The 12508-nt window shown below is 36.7% G+C and overlaps 1 protein-coding gene across 1 annotated transcript in view; it reads right to left on the bottom strand.

Moving 5' to 3' along the window:
• Nucleotides 1-637: 637 nt before the first annotated feature.
• SLC49A4 (solute carrier family 49 member 4) overlaps nt 638-12508 on the bottom strand; it is a 101123-nt gene continuing 89252 nt past the window's right edge. The window contains exons 8-9 of the mRNA XM_068980353.1: nt 8387-8569; nt 638-1569 (exon numbers count right to left, since the gene is read on the bottom strand). Of these exons, the coding sequence (XP_068836454.1) occupies nt 1454-1569; nt 8387-8569 (299 nt within the window). The 3' untranslated portion in view covers nt 638-1453. The remainder of the gene's footprint in view (nt 1570-8386; nt 8570-12508) is intronic.

Below are 12508 nucleotides of genomic sequence, written 5' to 3'. Positions count from 1 at the left end.
CAGCACCCTGGCTAATGGAAGGAGCTGGCTTACACTCTGCCTGTCCAGGAAAAGACAAATAAAATAGATACTTAGCTGACAAAAACTGTACTCACATCCTCAAAAAATAATAAATATATATACATATATAGTTGACAATGAAGATATGATTTTAAGTGACCAAAAAGGAGAAGGAATTGGAGGAAGCTGAAAACAATGAAGGTAAAATATTATTTTGGACATTTTGAGAGAGTATTTGATTTTCTTGCATGAGGAGAATTACGTAAATCTGGAGAGTGGTAATACCATAACCCCACCAGAGCATATTACTTTATGTCATAGTGAAATACATGTCTAAGAGCTGTCCAATGGGTGTTATTTTTGAAAAAGCCGTCATTTACAGAAAGAAGGCAGGAAATGGCAAAATACTGCCCCCTCCAATATACTGACTCCATATAGAACTGAATATTTTATACCCTGAATGGAGATACAAGGAAGGAATTCAGAAATCACTCCACAGATTTGAAAGTTTGAAGGCTATAAATTGTTATTTTCAAATAAGGGTTATTTAATAAAATGCAACCCTGGTAAATAACAGCTGGTGCTGGATTTCCCATCCCATGCCACCACACACATATCTGCCCAAAGACACAGGATGTAATGTGGGATTTGTCATTTCATTTTTCACAAAGTGCTAAATCAGAACGGAATTACATTTTTTCATACAGCATTTAATGCAACTATATTAAACATTTAGTCACCTTCAATATAAACATTTAAGAGCCTAGTAGATCAAACTGTATTTCACAGAAACAAGGATAAGTTAAGATCGAGACACAAAGTATGCGCTCTGAAGTCACTAGAAAGCAGTTGGCCACCATAATTAAGGTGGCCAAAGCTTTCCAATCTAATTACAAATCAGGAGTCATATAAGAAATTGCTTTATTAGAAAAAAAATGTAGTGTACATGTGGCTAGTTTCTATCATTGATACACCTGTTGGCTATTTTACAATTAAAATCTGATATAGGGTTTAAACTTCTTTAGAGGTTAGTGGCATTTCTTCCTCTTCTGATATGTGGCTTAGGGAAGGAGCTATCTTCATGTGATAGGCACCCTTTATTCCTTCTCATAATTACAATGAACCAATCAGTAGCTTAGCACTGGCACAAAACATAGAGGGAATTACCTAGGTAGTGCTTTCTGGGTAAGACCACACTTCTAACCCGACTCTGGCACAGGTTATGTCACCGATACAGTTTTAAATCCACTATTATCACTCAAGTTCCACATTATTATGACCTAGTAGTAATTAGATTAATGTGATCGCCTGTAACCTAACAAAACCTCTGAATGAAGTTTCTCTCTTCTCCTTTTGTTTGTTTGTTTGTTTGTTTTCTGTGCAATTCCAAGCAAATGTGCAGTAGGCAGTGTTGATTTCCAGTCTCCTTCTAAACTCCTTTGAGTCTGTGCTGTTAAACTGAGACAACCACATCAAGATACAGTCTGTCATAGGATTCCCTGAAGCACAGAATGAGAAGGAGACTGAGCAAGCACGACCCGGGAAGGCACCAGTTGAACCAAGACAGCTCTGCAAGACAAAAACATGCGCTTGTAAGCATCCACATGTCGCCAGCAGAACGCCACCTGTACGCTGGCTGCAACCTGCTTGCTTTGCATTCAAAAGCACTTAAAATAAGCACTCATAATAAATGTGCCCTGGGATGCCTCAAAACTGGCTTTCAATAAACAGTGACAAATTTGGAGTCTAAGTGATGCATGGAATATGTTACAGGGCTTTCCTGTGGGTATTTTTAATCAGCATTGCTTATGACTTTTCATCAGTTTAATCCACCTTGGCTTCAGTGGCAAGACAAAACAAAACAAATCTTACTTCAAAGAAAAAAAATCAATGCCCTTTAAATGTTAGTTTGTTTAATTATATATGAAGTGCCCTCTATCACCATGACTCTTACCCTTGTTTTGAAATATCTGGTGGATTAGACAGACAAACAAAATCACCTGAATTAAGATAAAACTTTTATATTTGGGGGGAAAGACATACCTAACTCTCAGCAAAAAATCATACAGTAACCACAGTAAAACACAGTATATATATATAATATGTAAAACATTATAAAAGGAATCCTAATTCGACCCTGTGAGATACTACTGAGAATACTGGCTTCTTTCTAGTCTTTTTTTCCTACCAACAGAATGGTTATGTATGATGCCAATTACCAGAAAATTGACAGAAATCACCTAAACAGGCAATTCAAATAACGATGTTTTTGATTTAAAGGAATTGAGAATGTGCTTCTTCAAAAATGCTCATTCATGAATTCAGAACTCTCCAACAGGCCAATCTTGGGTCTCTTGGTACCAAAACACACCTGCTGCCCAGCCCACTGTGCTGCTTCCTTTGGCTCCGGGGGCCCTGGAGCCATGTATCTGTTCAGCCTCCTTCTATCCCGACCCCTCTGTCAGTCAGTTCTGAGGTTATGGTGTAGAAGTGAGCAGTTTCTTGGGACAAAGAATCTGGTGGTGGTGGTGGTGATGGAGGGTGGGTGGGGTGGTTAACTTCTCTAGTTTAATATCCATTCAGCAATTTCAATTTAAAAAAAAAAGAACAAAAACAAAGGAAATATGTTTCCTAGTACATTTTTTCCTTTGGGCACTGCTATACATTTTATATTTTCCCTCTCTGTTTCTACAGAGTGCTAATACTGCCTTAATCTTCAAAAATCATCCAAAAGATTTCTATGCTGCTGCTTTAGATTAATCCATAATTCATATGGCCAAAAGAGCAATTTATGCTCAGGAATGGAAATCAGAAAACTAACCGGTAAGAAAAGGTGCTGTAACACATTTTTTCCCTGGAATATGTTCACAAAAGCAGCCTCCCTAACCTCTCCATTTCTACATTTTAAAAGTCAGACATGCTATTCTACAGCACGCAACAAAGATGTGTATTTCAATGGTATTTTTTACACAAAGCTGGTTTCTGTCCTTTACTTGGATTGACTATAATCTAAATACTCAGAAAGGCTGTGATCTTTGGGATTTTGTCTTTATTCTAATATTCCCTGAAATGGCATACCCAGCATTTTCTGCTTTTATATTAACCAGATAGCCTCTGGATTTCTGACGATAATTTTAACAGGCAAAAAGAAGCAGTGAAAAAATAAGAGAAAAAAAGCAGCAAAATAGAGATAACAGCATAGCGTTTATACAAAAAGTGACCATTTCTGACTTTAAGGTCAAATTTAAAATCTGCTTAAAGCAGTAGCCCAGGAAGTACATCACTTGACAAGGAATCTACGTCAAGGACATTTTCTAAACCTTAGAGACTGTATTCATGGGAGCTAGAGTAACACATGTGTAACAACGATCAACTTGTCCTAGCTCTCCTTAAACCTAGAAATTAGTCAAATACGGCCAAAGCAGACCTTTATTTCATCAGCACTGTAAAATGATTCCTTCTACCTAGGTTTAGATGAAATTTCCAGAAATAACTCGAAATTGCTCTCCAGTGCCATGGTTTGTTGGTTGATGTTCACTACTGTGCACACCTGTCACCAAAAAGCCAAGTGCACTCTACAGTGAGTTCATCTGGCTCACCCAACTACCAGTGTTCTGAGAAATTACTGTTTGGAAAGAAGGTCAGGGAGGAAAAATTCTGCATTTTCCACTGAAAACCATTCACATACATCACAGCTAAAGTGGCTCTGATGTGCAGGAAATGGCTTTGCTTAAAAGTTCGACTTGATTTGGCAGGAGTGAAGTGAACTGTGGTTCTCTGAAGTCCAGGGTCATATGACATGATTAAACCAACAGAGTCCTTTTCCGTCAAAACTGTCTTTGTATCTTTTAAAGTGAGCGTGGTTTTCCAACATTCCTGCCCTTTGCCTTTCACTAGAGAGCATATAAATTCCTGCTCCAAGGCTCCTGATTCGCTTCTACATTTCTGCTGGTCCTCAGCCATCTCCTGCACTGCCGCCTGCGGACTCTCAATTTACAAATTTACAGTGAGACACGTGCTATGTTTCAGGGCTCTGCACAAAATGCCAAGGCTCTATTGGGACTGAACTAATTAGGATGAACCATTCTACTTTTCACCTCATCTTTCCCTGCAGTGATGCCACACCTTCAGTTTCTACCACCTTCAACTTATTTGTCTGATTCCAAATAACTTGGAATAACACACTTTCCAAAACCAGCCTTCTACTTACTTTGTTGATTTAGCCAAAATTATGGTGATTTAACAAAACTGTCTCCACTGTATCTCAAGAGAACCATCTGACACCATGATTTCACAGCGTAATACTCCCTTCACTCCACATTAATTACCTAATAGCTTTGACCATCACATTGCGTTTTTATTCTTAGATATAAAATTACTTCTCACTAGTATACACCTGTTGAACCTGTTCTCCTGGTAACCACCAGACAATACCTCCCTCCTCAGCACACAACACAGCCTCAAATTCATGGTTGGCTACTTCAAAATGAAAGACTGGGTTAAAAACCTTTATTGCTTTTAGCCAAAACTTGTTGCAGAGCTTCTAGAACAACAACAAAACCCAGGCAATACAAACTACAGAACAACCTACAAACTATAAAAATAGCACATTAGAATACATTTTAGAGCATCTAAAGAATATAACAGCATTCTCAAATGGATTTTGTATGTGAAGTCATTAGGATAAAACATCACTGTGCTATCTGAAATAACTCACTGAGATTTGCAAAGCAAATATTACAGAAAGCAACTCAGTTTTGCAAATATGATTATATTAAGGAGTAAGTAACGTTTTTTGAAAGTGACCCTGAAAAACGCAAGTCAGACAAACTCTAAGAAATCTTTGACAGGGCCCCAGGTTCCCAAAGCAGAATCAGCACAGAACAGGAAACTCCGTGGCCTAGGGCTCCACGTAAGTCAAGTGGCATTGGTATAGAAGCCCATGTGACGTTCATCATCCATGACGGCAATGGCTGTGATCTGCAGGCAAATCAATACTAGAGCCTATCTTGCCAGGCAAAGCACTCTAATGTGGTCATTTTGGGTTAGTCTGTATGGCTCTGAAAAGCCACATCTGATGTAGTCATCTACCAGATGGCACATGGTGGGGAAACAAAAACTCCGGTCAGGAAGTTTAGTACTGCCTTGAGAAGTGATCTAAAAAACCACCGATCTTTATGATGATTAAAAATCAGACCCTCCAATCATGTAACTAATAGCTGAATTCTGACACATAACTAACTTCTGGGCGAGTTTTTCAGATTTAAAATGACTGAATTATGACATTCAAACACTGGTTCTAATGGAAGGGAATTTATCATATACAACATTTAGCATATCACATTGTAGAACTAAAAGTTTAGGAAATAATTTCACATAATTGTTTTCAGATTTGTCATTTCTGTATCATCACATCTAGGCTATAAGGGCATGTTGAATTTTGCTGTGGAACTTCTTGGGAGCAGATTAACTAATCATAAGGGAAAGAATCTCAACAGAGTTTTCATATTTCTAATAACTTTTTAGCCTTAGAAAGTTGTGGAGTGTGGGTTTGTTTGTATTCCTTACACACACTGAAAAATAAGCATATAAAAACATTAAAAAAAAAATAGAAGCCTAGATGTTTAAATTCCTATCATCACCAGAAAGAAAAAAAAAAAATTATCCACAAGGGAAAAAATTTATCCAGAAGGAAAAAAAAAATTTAGTGAGTGCCAGTCATGCCCTGGTCAAAGCTCTTTCACATTGATTTTCTCATTAACTCTAAAATGTCAAAACATACTGAGATTTTTTTTTTGTCCTGAAAATCATCCTGTTTGATTAATTTTTATTTAAAGTTTTATTTTTCACAGTAGTCATGGAGTTTAGGCAGAAACCTTTAACATCTATCTATACAGATATGTGTAAGAACATGTGATCAGAAGCCAACTCAAAAGAGGGAAGCTTTTTTCCCCTAGCTAGATAAACACTCGATCATATCAGTGAGATAGGAATTAACAGAAATGGTACTGTTTCTAACACTGCCTGTGACAAAGAAACACAAATGTCTGCTTGTATCTGGTCACCAAGAACCTGCAAAATGAGGAGTGAGCACTGACTGACATACAGATGCCTGTCTCCATTGAACAAATTGGAAGCTGCCACATGCAGGAACCAGGAGAACGGCAGAGACTCTCTGCTGGCTGAGCACAGTGGTAGGAAAGCACTGGCCTCCTCCACACTCAGACAGTGCAGGAGTGGTTCCTGCCTTAAACTGACCAATAAATACATGTCTCTTATATTCTATAGGTCATGTGCAAGAAGTCTATTAAGGGTAACATGATCTGGCATCTACTGTTGATGTTTTTAAATGCTGGGAAGACTCAGGAATTTCCATTCTATAGGAGAAACCGTGCATGCTCAGCCAGGCTGCAAGGACCACACAGCCCACCTGTGTCTGTGAGCTGGAAAACCATTTCTAAGGGCAACAGCCATCTTTGTCAACTGTGACACTACTGAAGTAGGTTAAAGCTGATAACTTAATGACCGTTAGATGATTCCATTTAGAAAACTAACTGGAGGCAAAGACTTTCCCCTGACACCTGGTGATGGCATTTCCCCTAATGGAAACACACGTTTCCAGGAGGACAGTGAACAGTGGTCTGACTTTATTAAGATCTCCTTCGAAAATATTACTGTCGTTCATAGGGCAAACCAAATGGATATCAGGTTTAGCAAAGCTGAAAACTTCTTTTCCTGAATTACTGATTGACAGAAATGATCTAGTTTATTGTTAATTATATTAAGAAATTAATATAGCATTTGGATTTTGCTGTGAGGTGAAAGTGCTCTGCCAAAAGCTGTCCAAAGCTCAGGGAGATTCTATTTCATCATCTGTTAAAGTTTCAAAACTTTATTTTCCAGTCAAGGATGTTATTGTCGCTATTATTTCAGTTAAAGCCTATGAGGATTCCTGAAAACAATTAGGTTTCATGAAGTGTCACATTTCAGAGCATTTCTTATATTTGAGTCCTATAAATTAGATTCTTACATGTACAAATTACCCATATTTACTGGTATCTGATAAGTAGTCAAGGAAACAGCAACCAGAAAAAAAAAGGTGGTAATATTCATTTGTTTAAGATGAAATAAAATGGGACAGAAACCTACTAAAAATTAATAAAAGGTTTATATTTACAATTCACAAGTAAAAAATAAAAAATAAGATGTATAGAAGTATAAAATAAGTATAAATCTTTATTTTAAAATGCGAAAAAGAAACCTAGATAATTGGGCCCCGAGTTTGTAAACCAGTGAGACAAAATCTGGACTGCAGAAAAGACAGTATCAGAGAAAGCCAAGCAACTGTAAAGCAGAGTCACTACAAAGCTGCCGACCCCAACACCATGGGGTCTGCTTTCCACATGCCCAGTGAGCTTTGCAGCTGTTTCTGCAGCAGTTCTTCCCATCCCCTCAAAAGCTATTCATTCTCTCCTTAGGCCCTTCCTCCACTGTCTTCCCACAAGCTCATCATAGATGAACTGGCTTCTAAACAGAAAAGTTGGTCACATCAAGAAGGAACTCTCCCCAAGCAATGTACCAGGCCCAGATGTTTCTGGCAGAGATGTCTGCTTCTAAGGCATGTACACTGCCTTCTCTCCACCTCCTTTGGTCCAAGGCGAACTCCTCCACATGGGTTGAGGACCCTAATCCTTTCTTTTGTGAGGACCTCCCTCTTCTTCAAAGGCATACCCCTGGATTCTAACTTTAACCTTCTTTGCACACTATACCTGCACTGACCAATTCGGCAGCCACATGTAGCAATTAAGTGTAATTTACATTAATCAAAATGAAATAAAATGAAAACCCCAGGTTAGTAGCTGCATTAGCTTCATGGGGTTAGCGACTACTGCGTTGACAGCACAAAGAGCATCTCTGTAATCATAAAATGTTCATTGGACAAGCTGTCCTATACACTGGATCTGCTCTTTGAGTGACCTATCATTATCCATAAAGCTTTAAACTACATATATATCCCTGACCTTAATTTCAACCTTATGTTAAGACAGTAGAGTCAAAGTAATTTTTTTTAAAGCAAGATATCAGTGGTTCTCAATGAGAAACAGCATGTTAGAATTACCTGGAGGGTTAGGCAGAAATGCTGGGCCCCTGTCCAAGTTAATTAAATCAGAAATTCCAGGTGTGTGCGAGGGGTTAGGGTACATTACATTAGGCTAGGATGCATTTCAAGAAAAGCAACTGAAGATATTTTCTTTTATTAGCATGTGAAAGCGCAAATAAAGTGATTTGCCTTAGAACTCATCACATAATTCTCTATACATCAGCACCACAAACCTCACTCCTAATGGACACATTTAGATAGTAAATGAAGAGTCAAATTTCTTACCTGTGTGATAAAATGTGAGAAAAAACAAAAGTACTCCCATGAACATATTACTTAAAAAAGTGACAACTCCGCAAGTAATTCCTTCTGGAACTGGGTAGACAGTTTCCACAAAAAGCTCAAAAAATATAGGTATACTGCTATTCAGGAACACTCCCAGGAGAATACAGGAGGCGTACAATGTCACTAAAATAAAAACACAAACATTTCAGTTTCACAGGAGTGGCAGTGAGTTATATCAGATGGATTTTCTGGTGTCTGTTTCATAAGTATTGACTCTGGAATTTTACTTCTTCCCAGTGGCAGTTGATGAAGTTGGACAAAGCTTCACACATCTGTCAGCTCTTTGCTCAGGTTTTGGGGAGTATATAGGAAAAAGTTTTATGGCTGGATGATTACCAGTTTATTTGCTTTATCTTTTTGGTGGATTACTCCAAAGCACAAAAACAATTTTAACTGTTACAATTTAAAGGGTTCTTCCCCCTGAGTCACACTCCTGGCATATTGAGGGACAGATAAAATATAGCAACTTAACACAAAATCTAGACTCATTCTATAATTTTAAAGAAAACTTAAAATCTAAGAAAAGATGTAAGCGACATTAATTATTACTGAAAATTACATATTTTAAGACTGTTTAATAACAGCCTTGAAGCACAAAATAACAGTTATCTACTATGTAATTCCTGGAGAAACACTTAAAATAGAAATAGTCCTCAATTTTAGAATGAGTTTCAGGTCAAGAGTTTTTTAAAAATACATGACTTTTTTGGAACATAGAAAAAATTTAACCTAGAAATGTATAATTAATAGTGGCTGGGATCCCAGATTAGCCTATAAATAGCATATGAACTCAATCTATAGTGAAAATTTTGAACAAGGCCACTGCTCTTATTCTTAGAGGAATGGTTAGAGAAATGTGCCCCACTCCAAATAATTGTATTAATGCTACTGTCTGCATACAAACCTTCAATAATGTTAATTTGAAGGTGAATACAGAATCAATGGGCTTTCTTGGTAGCTGGTCGGTGAAGACTCTGCCTGCAGTGCAGTAGACCTAGGTTCGATCCCTGGGTTGGGAAGATCCCCTGGAGAAGGAAATAGCAACCTCCTCCAGTATTCTTGCCTGGAAAATCCTATGGACAGAGGAGACTGGTGGGCTACAGATCACAGTGTCACAAGTCAGAAACGACTTAGCGACTAAACCACAGAATCAATGAGGAAAGAAAGACATCCTATTTAGAAACCTAAAACATCTCCCACTGGACTAATAAGTATATCATGTCCACTGATGATAGTGAGTAGCAATTATTTTAACCTTAAAGTTACCAGGAAAATATTTTTAATAAAAATATTTGTTAAGAAAAAAATTTCTATTGAGGAACAGAAGAAAGTGAGGGAATTACTCTAAATCTATTATGTATTATTCATAGAACTAATATCAAATTACCAGAATTTACCATACTCAATTGCAATCATTAATAATCCCTAACATTGTTGGAGAAGTTAAAAAAAAAAATCTGCATCCACTGTTTCCTAACAGCGTTTCTCTGATTAATCTCAACTCATACTTCCTCCTCCAATTACACTGGCCTTTCAGGACTGTAAGATATTTTGCACATTCTACTATCACAAATAGTTGGTGATTGCTTTGGCTTTCTTTGATTAGAAGACATATGGAAATAGGGGACAAAAGGATGATGGTGAATAAAGGACACACTTCTGGCTAAAGTGATGACCAGATTAGACACAGGATTAAATGGGAAGCATCTAATAGATACAATAAACATACTTAAAACATAATGCAATTTTCAAGAGTTTCTTAAAACCCAACACCTCACGCTTATTGTATGTTTGCTGGACACAGATCACACAAATCAACAACACAGTCTCCTTGCACATGACTCATTAGTGTACATTAGGAAATCTAGAGATGGAACATCACTGGTAGCTTTATAGAAGTGTATTCTATCTAAAAAACACTTTATACTAATTTATGGTAAGTCATGGTAATCAGAGCAGAGACCACTACTGACCCCAAAACAGATAATCCTAGATGGTAAAGATGATAAAACATTGACTATACCATAGAAAACTATATTCAATATCCTATGATAAACCATAATGGAAAAGAAGATTAAAAAAAGAATGTATATATATTTATAACTGAATCACTTTGCTGTACAGCAGAAATTAACATAACACTGTAAATAAACTATACTTCAATAAAAAATAAAGAAATACAATGATAAAACACTGAAATAAGTGATAAGAAAAAGCAAACACTTAGGAACTGAGTGCAACTTCTAAGAAAGAGTTCACAAACCACTAATGGAATTAGCTGTTTTTAGAAAATATGTTTAAAAATAATCCCTTTGACATTTATATTTCTGAAAGAAATATACCCTCACATGCAATTTGTAATCAGGAAAATTAAAGTGTGATAACTGAAAAGTAATCATAATCTATACATAATAAAATAATTGCATGTTGGAAAAGAAATAATGACAAGGTGAAATGAGGACACAGTGAAAGGGGACTGTCAGTATGGAGTCTTGAAAAGAGATTTGATTTTACTGATTTTTATCCAGCATGGTGTGGGGGAAAAAAAGAGGCATGAGATGTCACAGAAAAGTAGAGGCTGGTGAAGCAGGGAATCCTATCTGAAAACCACTGTGAATGAAACTGTAAACAGTTCATCTTCTAGTGGGTAATTTGGGAACATCTATCAAATAATGCACTTACTCTTTGATCCAGGAATTCCACTTCTAGAAATTTATCCTACAGCTATGTAGTACACATATACACAGAACACTCACTGCAATATTGTTTGTAGTATGAAAACATTAAAAATTAGCTTGACGTCCACCAATTGTGAGTTGATTGTTTAAAAATTTATCAAACATCCAAACAAAGGTATCCTATGCAACCATTAAAAATGAAACAACTGTATTTGCTGATGGTAATGGCAGCAAAAATATATAAAAGGAAAAAGTACGGAAAAGTGTAAGGTATACACACACACACACACGTGTGCACACACACACTTATTTATAAATGTATAGAGTTTTCTGGAAAATACCTAAGAAACTGACATTCAGGGTTGGCTCTAGAGAGGAAAGGTGGGGGCCATAGGATAGTAGACATTTTTCACTGTATACCCTTTTCTGCTTTTTTGAACTTAGTTTTTACTATGTGTCTATTTTACCTATTTAATAAAATAAAAAGAGAAATGTCATTGTAAACTAATTAACTGGCAGCTGATCCAACTCCACTTTATGCAGTTTTGTTGGGTCCCTGACTCAGAAATGGTTATCAGTGTGAGAGCTGACTCACACACCTGATGTCTACATCCAGGAGCCATATAATCCAGCCTTGGTCCAGGATCCTCGACATAAATATTCCCACCTTTTATTAAAATTCTTGTTATATGTAGGATAAGTGGGCTAAGACTGCTGATATAACTTCAGAGGCCAGAAATAAAAAACAAAGCAAGTACGTTCATTCAATTCTCTCATTCTCAGTGTTTGCTTCTTGAGTTACTATAAAGATGATGACCATAAGATTGCTTTATGCTAAATGGATTTGTGAAATCACTTGTTATCGTAGAAATTAAAGAATCAAAATAATTTACACAGGAAAGGGTTAAACTAAGATCCTCATAATCAGAATGAGCGAAAGCTATCTGTGTCAGGATTGACTTAATATTCTCCCCAGTATTCTGGGACATGCACAAAGTAAAAGCTGATTATTATGAGTCTGAATTTGACTTCCATTTGAATTTTCAGTTTAGAGTCTGGTACAATATCTTTACACACTAGTTTGGCAGATCCAGTGGGTGAAAGTCATCTATTAAAAGTCAGGCAGACAAGATAATTTGCTGCTTGTCAGAGAGTTCAAACTACATGATCATTAAATATTTCCATGACTTTCTATAGTACTGATACTAAAATTAAAATAAACTGCCTATCAATTAAAAAGTCAAGGTAATTTAGTAGAACAAAACACAATGCTGATGCAGAATTTTTCTCCAAGAAGTAAATAACATTTCATAGGCTTGTAATTTACATTGCCACAAACAAAGACCTGTGTACTACCACATACACTTCAGTTCAGTTCAGTTCA

The sequence above is a fragment of the Capricornis sumatraensis genome, chromosome 1, assembly GCF_032405125.1.
Source record: "Capricornis sumatraensis isolate serow.1 chromosome 1, serow.2, whole genome shotgun sequence".
In the NCBI taxonomy this organism is placed as follows: domain Eukaryota; kingdom Metazoa; phylum Chordata; class Mammalia; order Artiodactyla; family Bovidae; genus Capricornis; species Capricornis sumatraensis.
This window is presented reverse-complemented; position numbering and strand designations above follow the sequence as displayed.